The sequence below is a fragment of the Balaenoptera ricei genome, chromosome 2 (genome assembly GCF_028023285.1).
Source record: "Balaenoptera ricei isolate mBalRic1 chromosome 2, mBalRic1.hap2, whole genome shotgun sequence".
Lineage (NCBI taxonomy): Eukaryota > Metazoa > Chordata > Mammalia > Artiodactyla > Balaenopteridae > Balaenoptera > Balaenoptera ricei.
Genome location: NC_082640.1, coordinates 70,146,108 through 70,163,846, shown reverse-complemented (window position 1 = coordinate 70,163,846; position 17,739 = coordinate 70,146,108). Strand labels below are relative to the sequence as shown.

Below are 17,739 nucleotides of genomic sequence, written 5' to 3'. Positions count from 1 at the left end.
CTTTTTATTTAAAAATAAAAGAACATTAGCATTTATTACATATTTACATCTTAAAACACCACCCAATTTAGTAAAAACAGGGCATTCAATGGCACACTAGCAGTGGAAGCTACTTATTAACTACCAATCATTTTTACAAGGTCATACCTATATAAAAATAAACACTAAGGAGAATAAATAGACAACGAAAGTGAATAAGAAACAAGTATAAATTATAAATAATAGCAGATTTTAAACAGGAATCTATAAAAGTTTCACTATATATGGATTTTCACGCAAAGTAGGCAAAATGCATAGTCATCTCAAATTTGGAAGATAGCAAGTTAATAGATTTTCTCATTTGAGGCCTATCCAACCTCAGTAATATTTCTAGATGAAGCCTTAAGTTACTATTATATATTTTAAAAGGACTGGTCCAGTTGCATTTTCTCTATTTTTAATTCCTCCTCTTCATTTACAGTATTGGCAGCAGCATCATTATGTGGATTGTCTAGAAGGTCTTTGTTAAATCCATTTGATTCTTCCTCCTTTTGCTCCTCACCTGTACTACCCTCTTCAGGTGTCTGTGTACTGGGTGTGTTCATTAACAAGTCTGCAAGAGAAATCATTATTATTCATTACAAGCACCTGATCCAATCTTACCTAATACAAACTTCTTCACAAGTTTAAATCAGTAGAGATGAAATCTACGATCACTTTAGTTAATGTTAATTATAATAACTTTCTTCCAAATAAAGCCATTTTTATACATATATAAAATCCATTCAAAATGCAAGTCTTGAACTCAGACTTCTGAATCACAGTGAAATGCAACTGTTCTCATTTAGAAAATCACAAGTACTAGAGAGAAGTTTTTAAAAATCAAATGTTCTTATGAGATACATGTCAAAGTGATCTACAGTAAAGAACATTTAAGATACTCATTTCTATTGAAAAATTTTAAAGTCATATAAATATCTTTTTTTTTAATTTTTATTTTTTTGGCTGCATTGGGTCTTTGTTGCTGTGCACGGGCTTTCCCTAGTTGCGGTGAGCAGGGGCTATTCCTCTTGTGGTACGCGGGCTTCTCATCGTGGTGGTCTCTCTTGTTGCGGAGCACGGGCTCTAGGGCGCATGGGCCTCAGTAGCTGTGGCACAAGAACTCAGTAGTTGTGGCTCATGGGATCTAGAGCACAGGCTCAGTAGTTGTGGCACACAGGCTTAGTTGCTCCATGGCATGTGGGATCTTCCTGGACCAGAGATTGAACCCATGTCCCCTGCACTGGCAGGCGGATTCTTATCCACTACACCACTATCCCTTAAAGTCATATATTATAAATAGAAGATGAGCCTTAAAATGCTTATTGCCACGTAAACTTTGATAACGACAGCAAGGAAGAACTGACATCAACAATAGTTGTATCTTCATTAAATTTTTCACAAGGTAGTATAAAACATCCATTTGTTAAGTTAAAAATTAAATTCATCCTGGACTTCCCTGGTGGCACAGTGGTTAAGAATCCTCCTGCCAATGTAGGAGACACAGGTTCGATCCCTGGTCCGGGAAGATCCCACATGGCACGGAGCAACTAAGCCCCTGCACCACAACTACTGAGCCTGTGCTCTAGAGACCACGAGCCTCAACTACAGAAGCCCGCACTCTAGGGCCCACGTGCCGCAACTACTGAGCCCACATGCTGCAACTACTGAAGCCTGCGCATTCTAGGGCCTGCGTGCCCCAACTACTGAGCCCATGTGCTGCAACTACTGAAGCCCACGTGCCTAGAGCCCATGCTCCGCAACAAGAGAAGCCACTGCAATGAGAAGCCCGTGCACTGCAATGAAGAGTAGCCCCCGCTTGCTCCAACCAGAGAAAGCCCGCGTGCAGCAACAAAGACCCAATGCAGCCAAACAAAAATAAATAATTAAAATTTTTTAAAAGGAAACTTAAAAAAAAAAAAAATTAGTGCTTGCTTCGGCAGCACATATACTAAAATTGGAATGATAGAGAAGATTAGCATGGCTCCTGTACAAGTATGACACAAAAATTCATGAAGTGGGATGAAGTAAGAGAGTGGCATGGACATATATACACTACCAAATGTAAAACAGATAGCTAGTGGGAAGCAGCCACATAGCACAGGGAGATCAGCTCGGTGCTTTGTGACCACCCAGAGGGGTGGGATAGGGAGGGTGGGAGGGAGACGCAAGAGGGAGGGGATATGGGGATATATGTATATGTATAGCTGATTCACTTTGTTAAACACCAGAAACGAACACAACATTGTAAAGCAATTATACTCCAATAAAGATGTTAAAACAAAAAAGAAAAAATTTAAATTCATTCTAACTGGAAAAAATCATAATAATACCACTGAATAATTTTCACTTGAGAATTCATTATTTTGGGTGAAACTTGTTTTACAACATGTAATCTTCACTACTTACTGTAATTCCTATTTTCCCATTTCAAAAGGAAAAAATTGGATTGGAAATTGACAAAGATAAATGCGACTGTGCGTGCTTCATTCAAAACCAATTTGCAATTATTTTTAAATATAGTTTTAACAAACTTGTCTAGTTTCCAAACCCACAGTCTGTTTAAAAAACAGCAAATTTTAAGGCAGTTTTAAAAGAGACAAGGGAATCAACAAGAAATCAAACATGACAGCTCACAACAGAAGTGAAACGCTGCAATAAAAAGCATTTTTGGACCTATTCATGTCACAACAAATGGCTCTAAAGTCCTCAATGGGTACAGAGAATTTTATATGTTTAGGAAAGTACCACAATAATGTTTTAATTCTCATAAAGATAAAATTATATGTCACATGTTTTAAGGAGTCAGGGAAGAATATGTTTTCGAAAGATCCAGAATCAATTTTAAATGATTAAAACAATTTTTTAAGAGACACTCAGCTACCCAGAAAACCGTCCTGGACTCATATATTCTTTGAGGATTCCAGCTAGCTCTCACGCCCACTCTCTCTCAAATATACATAAGCTTAATATACTATATCACATTTATCTATTCCTAGAGGTATTTTATTTTGGGGAAGAGTAAATAGGTTAAAACTTCTAACATGCCCTTGGTATATTAATGGTAGCACATAAAATCCAGCATAAAATTTACCATTTCCTAGGGACTGACTATTACTCAGTAGCTTTGCCTGTCTTCTTTCCAAGGCCAGTTGTTTATTTCTCTCAATTCTTTGTTGTTGTTCTTCTGTTAGGCTTCTACTAGACTCAGAAGCGAACTTTGCACTTTCAGATGAGTTTGTCAGAAAGGGATCTAACTCGGTAGCAGTTACATCATGGCCATTATTTTCCCCTACTTCATCTGCAGTAGAAAAGAAAAAATTAGTACATCTGTAGTGTTAAACTAATTAGAAAAAGAGCTTATGAAGCTATTAACTGAAAACCAGTTTAAAGCAACAAGGTGCCAGACCTGAAGAAACAATTTGAGGTATGAGAATGTTACAAATACATGCTTGATTCAAACAGGTAGAAGGAATATTTATTAATCACTTTAAAGAGGCATTTTAAGTCCAATGGAATACTAGTTTAAAAACATGCATGAACAGAAAGCAAAAGTTCTTAGTTGCTAATAAAAGAACTTAAAGAATCCAAAGTATATCCTTGTTGTGTTTTTTATTTATTTATTTATTTATTTATTTTTGGCTGCGTTGGGTCTTCGTTGCTGCATGCAGGTTTTTTCTCTAGTTGCGGTGAGCGGGGGCTACTCTTCCTTGTGGTGTGCGGGTTTCTCATTGCGGTGACTTCTCTTGTTGTGGAGCACAGGCTCTAGGCGCGCGGGCTTCAGTAGTTGTGGCTTGCAGGCTCTGGAGCACAAGCTCAGTAGTTGTGGCACACGGGCTTAGTTGCTCCGCAGCATGTGGGATCTTCCAAGACCAGGGCTCGAACCCGTGTCCCTTGCATTGGCAGGCATCTGTGCCTGCCAGGGAAGCCCTATCCTTGCTTTATATTAAAAACATTTTAGTAGCTTGCCATATTGTCTGTATGATACACAGTAATGATTTTATATAGGCTATTTTTTGTGTACGGTAAAACTGAGACACAAAGTGAAAAAGGGGATGAAATTTAGAGATCTGTGGACATATTTCCAAGTTAACTTTTTAAAAAATTCAGTGCTCTCTACATGATTAGTCTTAATAAATTCTTAAAGCCCTGTACACCTGTTATCTCAAAGTAGGATGTTCCTAAAATGATCCACAGGGTATGAAAAGTAAATGCTAGATCTTCCATTTATATTTCATTTAAGAATTACGAAAAATTGGGGCTTCCCTGATGGCACAGTGGTTGAGAATCTGCCTGCCAATGCAGGGGACACGGGTTCGTGCCCTGGTCTGGGAAGATCTCACATGCCACGGAGCAACTGGGCCCGTGAGCCACAATTACTGAGCCTGCGCGTCTGGAGCCTGTGCTCCGCAATGGGAGAGGCTGCGATAGTGAGAGGCCCGCGCACCGCGATGAAGAGTGGCCCCCACTTGCCACAACTAGAGAAAGCCCTCGCACAGAAACGAAGACCCAACACAGCCAAAAATAAATAAATAAATAAATAAAGTAGCTATAACAAAACAAAAAAAAAACTCATTTAAAAAGAATTACGAAAAATTAAGTTTTACTAACTTATATTTAAAAGAAGAACTGGCAGTGACAAACTATCACTTATCCATATGACAGCAATCATCTGGTCTGTAAGCTACCTTCAAGACAGCAAGCTCATACTGTGGAAGGGTGGAATTGGGTCCTCACTCATTTTTTAATTTCAGCATACTATGATACACAGCTAATTCTGACTACCCAGTTAAGCAAACTGACATACTATCTATTTTAACGAAAACAACCCTAACAAAATGCACAAGTGGTAGCTTTAAAAGATTTTTGCGAAATAACAAAACACCTGTAGGTAGAAGATAACAGAAGTACAAGCAAGAACTAAGAAGATGGCAAAGCTGACACTTCACCTTCTCTCTGTATCATTCACATTATGTGGTTAAAAAAATAATAAATAACCTCATCAGATCTGACAAGTGGGCAAAAAAAACTTCATATCACCAAGACCACCATTTGAAATATGAGTTTACAGTTACTCTTGTCCTATGTCCTATGTACATATTGTACAGTGAGGTATTAGCTAATGCCAGTAAAAACCATCACAACTAGCAAAACATTTAAAACATAAAGACAAACCAGTGAGGTTTAAAAATCATGTATTTAATCCAGCATTTTACAATCTAAGCCCCTTTTGAGGTTTCTTCCTTAATGGTGAAAGACAGAAAGCCATACACTTTTCCCTCCTGATATGGAAAAAAATGTGTCAAGAAACTAAAATAGGGGCTTCCCTGGTGGCACAGTGGTTGAGAATCTGCCTGCCAATGCAGGGGACACGGGTTCAAGCCCTGGTCTGAGAAGATCCCACATGCCGCGGAGCACCTGGGCCCGTGAGCCACAATTACTGAGCCTGCGCGTCTGGAGCCTGTGCTCCGCAACAAGAGAGGCCACGATAGTGAGAGGCCCGCACACCACGATGAAGAGTGGCCCCCGCTTGCCACAAGTAGAGAAAGCCCTCGCACAGCAACGAAGACCCAACACAGCCATAAATAAATAAATAAATAAATTAATTAAAAAAAAAAAAAGAAACTAAAATACATTCCTTTGTCAGGAAATATTGATGGAGTACATTTAGAAAACATTGCTGGAAAAGTTAAGAAACAAGTATTAGAACCAATTATGCAATATACAGGATTTCTAATATGCTTCACCTTATAGGGCTTATAGGATTCTGAATTAATAGTAATGAAATACATAAAAAACTATTCAATATTCTTCTGTGAGCCATGAAAGGAAAGATCTCTTCAACAGTAAATGACCTCTTTAGTACAAACAATGTCTTACAGAATATCCATGTGAATATAACCACTTTTGACTAGGATAAAAGTGGCATTAAAAAAAATGAGAACCACACATGAAATTCATTCACTGCCACATTCATAGGCAAGCTATTGTGGCAAAGAAGCTAAGGCCAGAAATATTCAATGTGCTACAGGATGCCATCACTCTGGTACATATAAACTAACAGATAAACAAACTACATAATAATTAAAGGGAAATAAGAGCTATTTAAAAAAAGCATAGTGAAATCAGGAATGGGGCTGGGGGTCCAATTTTAACAGCGTGGTAGGGGAGACTTCACTGAGCTGACATTTGAAAACAGTTTGACGCGGGTGAGAGAGTTAGCCATGCAGATTTAGGGGCAGGAGGGAGGGCAAAGGACAGTGTTCAAGGCAGAGTGCAAAAGCCTTAAGACAGAAATATGCCTGGAAGGCTCAAGGAACAGCTAGGACGCAAATGTGGCCGAAGCAACGGAATAGTAAAGATACCGTCAGGGAGGCAAGAGGAATGGGATGAGGACACAAAAACAAGATTCTATAGGGCCAAGTAGGACAATATAAAGACTGTGGCTTTTACTTTGATTGAAATAAGGAGCCACTACAGGGCTTTGAGCAGAGGAATGACATGACGACACGTGCTAAAAATATAAAAATATAAAAACTGACTAATTTTAAGTAAAACGATTGAAAAGGGGCAGATGAAAATTTGCTAGTAAACTTCAACAAAAGTCCTTGCACTGGTGAGTGAGAATGAAAGATGAATACCAAGATTTACTAAGTGCAGTTAATGATGCTCTACTTCCATTTGGGTTTACGCATCTTAGAAAGGTTAAAACCAAGATTTGGGAGAAAAAACTGAATCTACAACCAAACCTTCAAACCACTGATCAAAAAGTATTAGCCCAAAATTTTCGGTAAAAATTATTCAATAGAATATTCAATCATATTGTTCTTACTTTAAAACTGTAATGTTAAGATCAAAAATGTACATTATATATCGTATCAGTACAGCAGTACACGTGTTAGAAAAATAAAATGTTCAAAACATTTTTACTGTTGTAGTGCCTCATGCAAAAGGTCTGGAGACTATTCTCTTAGGATACAAAGAAAACAGATTCAACAACAAACAAGGCTCTCTGATACAGGACTCCTCTATGTACCCTATACCGCAACTTGCCTGTAATTCCATGAATGGTGCCATGTTCATTTATGCCTCTGCATAAGTGGCTGCCTCTATCCAAAATCACCTCTGCCTAACCTCTACTGCTTATCATTCAAAGTACTTGTGATACCTCCTCTGTGAAGCTTTCCCCTCTCTTACCAAGCTTTCCCCTCCCCTAGGTAAAAGTAACTGTGTTCTCCTTTGCCCCGTACACTGTCCCCTGTTCATCTCCAATTACAGCACCTTGCAGACTACTGGCATGTTACTAGTTCACCATCTGTTAGCCCATGAAGCAAGGGGTCTGATCGCATTCATCTTTATCCCTGAACCTTTAGCACATAGTACGCAGCTCAAAAAGTTCGATGAATAAGCTAACTGACCCAGTAGTATATGTTGTGGGATTTAGACTGTAATAACTAATTCCTTTCCATCTATCAAATCCCATGCCATCAATTCGTACCATACCTTACCAAAAAATTAAATCTTGGATTATTTAAATCACAATCCTTCACACTTTTAAAAGCAGTTTATAAATAACTTTGGGGGATTCTATATGGAGCCTGTATTTTCTGCTACATCTATTAAATTTTTTAAAAACAAAAAACAAACATGTATGGAGCCATCGCACAGAAAATCTGATAACTATACAGACCCTGTCGGCAGGAACCATATGTTTTGATGTGTGTGACTGCCTATGGTTGCATTGTACAACTAACAAATGCAATCAATACCAGGAACAGTCACATAGGTCTAATTAAAATCCTATATACAAGAGCTGTACTCTTGTGTGAGACGTGACCTATTTCATCATCAAATTGTTCTGCCTAATTTCTCAGAGCCACTTTTTTATAACGGTGGACATGTATATGAACACTGTATCTTGTCATATATTTTTATTAGCAAGCACTACAAAGGATCAATGCGTCATCATCATGAGTTCTCAAAAGCTCATGTTCTGTGGCTAAATATATTTTACATCTCTTAATGGCATACCACCATGTCTTTAAGAAACAAATATCATGCACAACATTCTAGATGTACCAAGGCATCTTAACTCATTCCTATTTACTCTACTTTAATTATATACTCAAAATAGACTAAGAACCCAGTCCTGTAACACTGCCTACCCCAACTAGATCCATTTCTAAAAGCAAAATTATTATAAAGTAGATAAACCTATATTCTTACCTTTATTGCTAACAAAATCTTCATGTAAAATAGGGAGATCAAGTCGAATTTGTTTTAAACAGGTCTGAAAATAAAAAACATTTTTATATTTTCACTTAGATTTGGGGGAAAACGGTCATTGATTTTAATATTAGTTTCAAAAAAAGTTGTTCAAATAGCTACTATTAATTTTCCTTCTCTCTACTAAGACTGAAAATGAAGACCCCAAAGAGCTACTTAGCCTCACTAATCCTTATACAATTTAGCATTGTGAATGATATTCATAATAATCTCAACACCTACCTGAACTTCTTTTTTATTTCCCAGATATTCAACTCTGTCAATAAAATCTTCAAATTGCAGTTTAGGGAACAGCCTATGCGCCCAGTGCTCCATGTGTCTGATTACTGTCTTCAAGTCCTCAGCCTGGAACATAAAAATAAAAATGCTAAATAGAAGACTCATTCTCACAACTGACCTTGTCAGCAGATTTTAGAACTGAATAAGAGTACCAAAGTCACTGGTGTCCTTTTATATTTATAAGGTTAATAAAGAAACTTTAAGAAGAAAAGTATTTATCAAGGGCTTAGAGCAGGTGTCCCCAACCCCGGGCTGGGGACCGGTCCACGGTGGGTTAGGAACCGGGCCGCACAGCAGGAGGTGAGCAGTGGGCGAGCAAGAGAGCGAAGCTTCATTTGCCGCTCCCCATCGCTCACATTACCGCCTGAACCATCCTCCATACCCCTCACCACCCCTCGTCCCCCGGGAAAAACTGTCTTCCACGAAACCAGTCCCTGGTGCCAAAAAGGTTGGGGACTGCTGGCTTAGAGGACTGCAGTCTAACAGCACTGAATAGGTTTTTAAACATCAGAGGAAAAAAGAAACCTAGTATGAAAACTTAATAAAAGTTAAAAGATAATCACATGTGTCTTTTCAGACCTATAAATACTTGAAAATAAACTTCAATAAAATATGGCAAGATATCTTTTAGAAATAACTACACAAACTGACAGGTCTCTAAATGATGTACAGAAAGCACTGAGAATCAGCTCTGTGAAAATATATTCAGAAATCCCAAGGGCAAAGTACCAAAGACTAGCAACAACAGTGTAAACATTCTCAGACCACAATACCTCTCTATATTTGAAATTTCAATTTAACATTAAAAAAATTTTTTAATGAAAATGAAAAACAAAGTTTAATAAACTGGAGTAATAAATGAAAAAAGTTCCAAATTCCTGATTTCACTGTACAATATTTTTAAATTTTCTTATAGTATTTTAAAATAGGAGACTGGTTAAAAGCTCTGGATCAGACTGCATAGATTCAAATCTAAATTCTACCATTTAATAGCTGTGTGACTTTGAACAAATCACTTTACCTCTGTGTGCCTTTTTCTTCATGAATAAAACGAGAATATACATACCTCATTGGGTTGTTAGGAGGATTAAGTAATACAAGTAAAGTGCCTGGCACAAAACAAGTCCTCAAATGTTGGCAATTATTGTTTGTGGTGCTATTTGACCTTGTCTAAGAAGCTAATGGTTAAAACAATCAACTCTACCAATAACTCAATATGTAATGCTGAGAACATAATGTCATTTCATTCTCATTCTGATAAAGATAAAAGTTCTTTCAAAAGTTCTATCATCGGGCTTCCCTGGGGGCGCAGTGGATAAGAATCTGCCTGTCAATGCAGGGGACACAGGTTCGATCCCTGGTCCAGGAAGATCCCACATGCCGCGGAGCAACTAAGCCCGTGCGCCACAAATACTAAGCCTGCACTCCAGAGCCCGCGAGCCACAACTACTGAAGCCCACGCGCCTAGAGCCCGTGCTCCACAACAAGAGAAGCCACTGCAATGAGAAGCCCGCGCACCACAACGAAGAGTAGCCCCTGCTCGCCGCAACTAGAGAAAGCCCGCGTGCAGCAACGAAGACCCAATACAGTCAAAAATAAATAAATAAAATAAAAATTTTTTTTAATTTAAAGAAAAAGTTCAATCACCTATGACCATTTTCCAGTTGTTAGGGTAGCTGATCAGCCACCTCACAATATCACATTAGATCCAAGGGACAGAGAAGAGAAATACCTAAATACAGTGTGAAGTCCCAAGTCATACATGGAGAGAAAAGCATCCAGGATTCAGCTTCGTTAGAAAATAGTAGAATTTTCAAAGGCAAAGTACAGAAGACTAGACAAACTCAGAGCCCAACCTCACCCAGTGAAGGAACACAAAATATTTATCCTTCGTATAAGTTTATTTATCTTTTAAAGTACTTATTATGAAAATGATGAAGACATCATAAATTCAAAGCACCAATTCATCACTACTACCTGAAAACTTCAATAAGAGCAATGAATTAACCAAGCGGGGCATGGTCTTAAAAATCTTGATTTATGTTTAGTTTTGTGGCAAGATAGGACACAGGCTTATATTCTCCCTTCCTGTCCACCGAAACTAAGCAAATGTACTACAATTTTTCAGCCTCCCAGGTTTGAAATCTTGGGATTAATTTTTACTTTTGTACCTCCCAATCACCTCCAAGTATTATACGTTGTTCATCCCTCTACTATTACCCTATCCAGGCTATTTTACCTCATTCCGCTGGTAGTGAAATAGCCTCTGAATTGCTGTCTGCCTCCAGCTGCTTCCCTCTTTCCAACTATCCTGAATACCACACCAAGATCATGCTCATGCTGTGTTAATGCTACTCTAGCTGGGCCCTGCAATGGAAAGTCAAGGCTCTGTTCTTAACCACTGGCAGTGGAGGCTTAAAACTCTAAAACTCAGTTTCCTTCACTAGATAATGGGACCAACACCTACCCCAGAGGTTGATAATTAAAGAATATAATTGAAAATACTTCATAAACTGCAAAGCTCTACAAAGATATCATCTGCAAAAAATTGTATCTCCACGCTACATGATTCAAAGAGAATTTTTAAATGTACAGTTGTGCAGAGATTTACAGTTCCTAAATGTCTTCAAATAGTGTCCTTTCTACTACATCATAGTTTCTAAAGAGATATGATGATGAATGATGGTATCTGTGAAACATTCTAAGATTCCTAAGAACATGATAATGGGCCCACAGTCTTATTGATATTTTAAAAAACAAAGGTCTAAAATAAAAATCAGACATTTCTTACCTCATGACCTTTACCTTTGAATTTTGCCTTATCAAACACATGCCTTAATGCTGGAAGCCCTCTCTCTGAAATTAATCTGTGAATAGAAATATGTTTTAAATTTCAAGTTTGCTAAAGCCATCAAGGTCCAACCAAGACCATAAGAAGAAAAAAATATTAATTACTGAACTGAGAAAAATGTCTGATCTCCAAATCATCCCAACCAAAAGCTTGTAACATAAGAGGGAAAAAATGACGGAAAGAAAAGTATAAATATTTAAGGAAATAGTAAATGTACCTCTCAGCATTCAGCTTGGGTATATTCCTTTTAACTGTTCTCTTTGGAGGTACAGGAACACGTGCTCCTCTCCCTAACTCTGGTGAAATATACCAAGATTTAATATTACTTAAGTAACTTAAGCCTCATTTATAAAATGTATCATTTCTAAGCTGTTAGATGGATAGCTGAACATGGACACCACTTTGGAACCCTATACAGACCTTCTTCAGGTTCAGCTCCTTCACCATCTTCTCTCCCTGGAGAGGCTGGAGGTGGGAATGGAGGAAAAGTTTCATCTTCTATATGCTCATAATCTGGTAGGTCAATCAAGCCATTCTCCTGTGGTTCTAGCATCTTTTCCTCTAGGGGGAAAAAAAAGTAAACATGTTTATGCATCCAAGTAGTCTTCTTATTACACAGTTAAGTTCCACTTGCAGCAAAATGCATGTGCTTCAGTCAGTTAAACCATATTTCACACTCACACATCATGAACTAAAGTGAAGAAGATAACAGTTATGGAAAAAAGAACAAAGTTAGAAAATTAGAAGAACTGAGTTCTAATGTAGACCCCACCACTAAACAACTATATGATTTTGAGCAAATCATTTTACCTCAACTGTTGAGTTTCCCCACCATAAAATGATGATTTTAACTTTTCAGAGGGTTTCAAACTGTGGTCCAAAGGGGTGTGAAATAGGCAGGGTACAATACCTCAACCCCACTTCAACCAGAGAAGCTTTTTAAAAATACTGTTGGGAATTCCCTGGTAGTCCACTGGTTAGGGCTCTGTGTTCTCACTGCTGAGGGCCCGGGTTCAATCCCTGCTCCAGGAACTAAGATGCCATAAGCTGTGCGGGGGGGCCGAAAAAGGAAAAATAAAAATAAAAATACTGTTTACATACTGGTTTTCTAGTAAGGTTTCCCTTGCAGAAATGGAAATAATCCTTAAGTTGGTAACTTGAAAGAATGCTTTTCAGTACCATCTTACTTGACCTCTCAGAAACATCTGACACTTTTGATCAGTTCCTTTTTCTGGAAAAGTGTTTTTGTTGACTCCTGAAACACAGTACTCAACTGGCTTTCCTCCCTTCCTGGACACTCCTCCTGGATCTTCTTTGCAGATTCATATTCCTCTAGCCTGGTCAGTTAGTAACCAAGACTTCATCCTAGGCCCTCTTCACTCAGTTATGCACATGGGTCTAATTTATAGATGACCCATTAATTTTTTATCTCCACCTGAACATCAAATCTGAGCTCTAAATCCCTACTTCTCATTTTACAGCTCTAAAATTTCTCAAAGGCACCTATAACTCATCATGTATAAAACCAGCCTTCTAAATTTTCCCAATTCAATGAATGACACCTATCCAGCTCTACGTCAGAAACCTGCAAGTCATCCTTAACACTTCATTCCCCCATCCTAAATACCCTGTCCATTTTACTTCCAGATTATCCCTTGAGTCTGTCCATTTCTCCCTATTTCCACAACCACTTCCTAACACTTCTTGCTTGGATTACTCCATTACTCCTATCCATTTTGCCCTTTCAATCCATTCTCCATATTACAGCTAAACTGAACCTTTGGAAATGTCAAGCTGATCACATTACTGCTAGGCTTAAATACTTCAATGGCTTCCTACTGCTCTTAGGATAATGATAAAACTCCAAGGCCCTGCAGGGTTTAGCACTTTCCTACTTCTCCAGACTTACTTCACACCATTCTCCATGCTTTTTCTTTCTATCCCTCAGGCCACTAGACCTTTACAAAGCTGTTTCCTATCTTGAAGGCTCCTCCCTGACTCCTAATCTCTTTCAGATCTCAACCGTCACCTCAGAAAAGTCTCCCCCAGTTTTCCTAAATTAAATCCTCCTATAACAAGCATTCAAAATGTCAAGTACAAGTTTTGTAGCACTTACCCAATTCCAATATTAGGTTCTATTTGTATGATTATTTGATTAATGTCTGTCTCCCATAATAGACTGTAGCTCTAAAAGGGCAATGACAAGGTGGGTCTCGGTGCTCCTCTACTGTAGCCCCAAAACTGATATACAGCCAGTGCTCAAGAAATAGTTGTTGATCTTGGTCCTCCCAACTTGAACTAGCAGAAAACCTGGGCAGTTCTACAGCCCCAAAGGAGGGCACACCTCCTAACACCGACTTCAAATGTGGCCAATAGGGAAATGCACAGGGAAGGGGCTCCTGGAGGGCAAGGCTGGGACCCTGGAGGAGGGGAACAAGGGGGTGGCCCCAGAGAGCAGAACTGAGGTGGCCAATTGAGCTTTCTCATTTCACTGCCAGGGCAGGTAGCCCAGGAATCCTCACTATCCATGTGTTTCCTGAATTCAGATAGAGAATTATTTTTAGTGAGTTCAGGTCATGGGTAGTGTAATGCATTATCCAAATCTATCAGATTCCTGAGTTTGGGATAACATGAGAGTTCATGAAGGAAAGATATCTCAAAAAATTATCTGAATCTGTTCAGTTCCTGAGTTTATGGATAGGGAGAGTTCTGATGGCAATGATACTTGTAAATTCTGTCTAGCAGGATTTAATAACTGCAATGGGCCACTAAAAAAAGAAAGAAATAATTTGGTTTTTTGGGGTTTTAAAAAATATTTATTTATTTATTTGGCTGTGCCGGGTCTTAGTTGCAGCACGTGGGATCTTCGTTGCTGTGCGTGGGACCTTCATTGCGTCATATGGGGTCTTCAGTTGCGGCATGCGGGATCTTTAGCTGCAGCATGCAAACTCTTAGTTGCGGTATGTGGGATCTAGTTCCCTGACCAGGGATCAAACCTGGGCCCCCTACATTGGGAGCGTGGAGTCTTAGCCACTGGACCACCAGGGAAGTCCCAGAAATAATTGTTGAATGGAGGAATGAAGAATTCCAAAGCTTCCCCAAAACTGTAAAACTACTGGAGCTAGAGGATCTCCAAAGTCTCTCCAATTCTAAACTTCCAAGACCACAAGTACAGAAAAACAAAACAAAGTATCAACCATAGGTTTTCAAAACTGGAAAGGCAGTTAAAGGTCATATTGAAGTTCCTTCGGTTAGGTAAAAATGAAAAACACATTTTTCATTTTTACCAAGAAATTTTTTGAACAACGTATTCACCATTCTGTTCCACTACCTTCTGCCATTTTCCAGGTAACTTCATAATTCCATCTTCCCAAAACTTTTTATCCTTTTGAGCAAAGAACTGTTCCAGGTGCTTTTTACAGTCTTCCAGAGAATTGAAATTTTTTCCATTAAGAGAATTTTGTAAAGACTGAAATAAATGGAAATCCAAAGGTTCAATGTCTGGTGAATACGGTGGATGAATCAGAACTTCCTAGCCAAGCTGTAATAGTTTTTGCCTGGTCATCAAAGAAACATGCAGTCTTGTGGTATCCTGATGGAAGATTATGCATTTTCCATTGACTAATTCTGGACTCCTTTCGTCAAGTGCTGCTTTCGGTTGGTCTAACTGGGAGCAGTACTTATTGGAATTAATCTTTGGTTTTCCGGAAGGAGCTCATAATGGAGGACTCCCTTCCAATCCCACCATATACACAACATCACCTTCTTTGCATGAAGACCAGCCTTTGGTGTGGTTGGTGGTAGTTCATTTCCCTTTCCCCACATCTCTTCCATTCCACATTACTGTACAGTACCCACTTTTCATTGCCCATCACAATTTGTTTTAAAAACAGAACGTTTTCTTTATGTTTAAGTAGAGAATCACATGCAGAAATATGGTCAAGAAGGTTTTTCGCTTAACTTATGTGGAACCCAACCATCAAAGCGCTTCACATAACCAAGGTGGTGCAAATGATCTTCAACGTTTGATTTGGATATTTTGAGTATGTCTATCTCCCACATGGTATAACTCTGATTGTTCTCAATTAATGTCTCAATTTGGTCACTGGTCTACCTGACTGTGGAGCATCATCCAGCGAGAAATCTCCAGCACGAAACTTCGCAAACCACTTTTGACATGTTCGATCAGTCACAGCACCTTCTCCATACACCGCACAAATCCTTTTTTATGTTTCAGTGGCATTTTTACCTTTCTTGAAATAACAAAGCATAATTATGCCAAAAGTGTTGCTTTTTTTCTTCCATCTTCAATATTAAAATGGCTACACAAAAGTTCACCAATTTTGATAAGTTTTTTTTTAAAATGCACGTTGATATTTCATTGTTTCAAATGAAGTTAAAGACAACTAAGAAGCGCTACTAGAGCCATCTTGCAGAAAAAACGAACGAACTTTTTGGCCTCACTCTATCAATAGTTAAGCCTTCTGGGAAGAAATAGGGCTCACACCTTTGAGGCCAACAGGGAGCTATGAATGAGATAACAGGGCACAAACTATATTAAGTGTAACGATGCAATGCAAGGAACCAGCCAAGCCTGGGGTAGGACTTGTCAGTAAACTTGTAGTGAATAAGATAGCTCTGTCTTTAATTTCTTGACAATGGTTGCCTAGTCTCTTTTTAGACATTTATGAAGGTCTCTTCACTTCCTCCTCTAGTCCTCAGACTCGCAGAAGAGTGACGGTAACAAAGAAATTTAATATCCAAATTCGTTCCCAGACCCTTAGGTGTCCAACGTCCAACTTTTTCTAAGTCACCAAAACAGAAGTCCCTGTCGCCAGGAAGTCCTACCAAACTGACTCGACGACCTCCTTGCTACCCAGCCCTAAAACCACAAAACTTCCCATCCCATCCCTCTTCTCCGACCTCCCCTCATCCTCGCTCCCCTGTCTGTCCTCTCACTTCAACCACGTTCATTCATTCATTCAACATTCACAGGACGCCTCCAGTGTTTAGAAGCCCCGATACAGAAACTGGAGATATAAAGATGTATCTGACACACGTTCCCTTTCACTAAAAGGCCTGGTTTAGAGAGAGACAGACCCGAAAGGTAAACAATAAGTAAAAGCGCCGGCCCTGGTCCCCACCGACCTCCTCTCCGCACAGGTCGCAGCCGGTCAGGCCTCCCTTCCTCTCCAGTCCCGATCAGCCCAGGTCCGTCTCAGTCATGTCCTCCTGCTTCCTCACTCCCTCCCTGCGACTTCCTGGCATCCCCGTTCCCCAGCCTGACTCCCTCGGCCGGCTCTCCCCTTGGGAACTTCACTCTCCCGCCAGCCCGCTCTCACCTCGAGCAGATTGCAGCACCCACAGCACAGAGCTCCGCGCGGCCGGGAAACCGTGTATCTCGCGAGACTCTCGCGAGAAGAGTCCTTGGCTTTTGGCGCCAAAAGCCTGGGCGGTACCTACCGGACCCACCTCCCCCAGGTCCCGCCCACCCACGTCTATCCCCACCTTTCCGGCGTCCGACCCATCCCACACTGCTTTCCCTACCGCTTCCGCCCTCACGAATTCTTCCGAGGAGTTTAGTCCCCTTGTCCGCGTGATGTTCGTGTTCGTTGTGCTCTATGCACTTCAGACTTTGGAAGTAGATCTCAGGTTTTTAGAAAACTGGGTTGTGGATGGAATATGAAGGATGGAGGCAAACAGAATTTGATGAGAAACTACCGATTCTTCAGAGTTACTAACAAAATTCCTTGAACATAAGAGTTCTATTAATTGTTGAATAATGAGCCGAGAAAAGAGGCAGTAAAGAGTTAGTGTTAGGATTGTGGACACAAAGAAGAATGTCAAAAATGTGTTACCTTTAATTTTTTTTTTAAGTGAGACCAAATATATTCGTGCAATATATATTTGCTTGCACACACACGCACACAAAAAACTGGGGGGAAAATAAATACATAAGTAAGACCTGTGGAGATGGGAACTGGACATACGGGACAGGGTGGGATGGGGACTTAACACCATACTTTTTCGGAACACATAAATGTGTTAATTATTCAGAAAACTAAAAAAAGTTACCTTTAGCAACTATAGCATCAAGATTTGACAGACCAAGAAGATGAGTAGTGTTTGCTACATTCTTTCTTTACTTTTCTGTAGCTTGAAATATTTCATTAAAATTATAGAATAAATATGTGAAAAGAATAAGAGAAAGTAAATTGCAAGCTCTATCTAAAATTATGTATGCAAATATGTATATGTACCACATTTTCCTTAATTTTATGGTTTTATTTCTATAAATGCAAGAT

The 17,739-nt window shown here is 39.3% G+C and overlaps 1 protein-coding gene and 2 non-coding genes across 5 annotated transcripts; 1 reads left to right on the top strand and 2 right to left on the bottom strand.

Annotated features, from left to right (window-relative positions):
- Positions 1-16,841, bottom strand: TIPIN (TIMELESS interacting protein). Of its 3 annotated transcripts, none has more exons than XM_059915487.1 (8): positions 16,777-16,841; positions 11,855-11,995; positions 11,652-11,730; positions 11,375-11,450; positions 8,527-8,649; positions 8,245-8,308; positions 3,113-3,319; positions 1-592 (listed from the first exon to the last, which is right to left on the bottom strand). In XM_059915487.1, the coding sequence occupies exons 2-8, from the start codon at positions 11,985-11,987 to the stop codon at positions 402-404; spliced, it is 873 nt and encodes a 290-aa protein (XP_059771470.1). In that variant the 5' UTR covers positions 11,988-11,995; positions 16,777-16,841; the 3' UTR covers positions 1-401. The 3 variants fall into 3 exon arrangements, with proteins under 3 accessions (XP_059771470.1, XP_059771469.1, XP_059771471.1); XM_059915486.1 differs by lacking the exon at positions 16,777-16,841 and adding an exon at positions 16,583-16,766; XM_059915488.1 differs by lacking the exon at positions 16,777-16,841 and adding an exon at positions 15,549-15,645.
- Positions 1,946-2,050, top strand: LOC132361232 (U6 spliceosomal RNA). Its single transcript, XR_009501538.1, has one exon. It is a non-coding gene; the product is annotated as a U6 spliceosomal RNA (small nuclear RNA).
- Positions 7,665-7,800, bottom strand: LOC132361459 (small Cajal body-specific RNA 14). The gene has a single exon (XR_009501747.1). It is a non-coding gene; the product is annotated as a small Cajal body-specific RNA 14 (non-coding RNA).
- Positions 16,842-17,739: the final 898 nt, after the last annotated feature.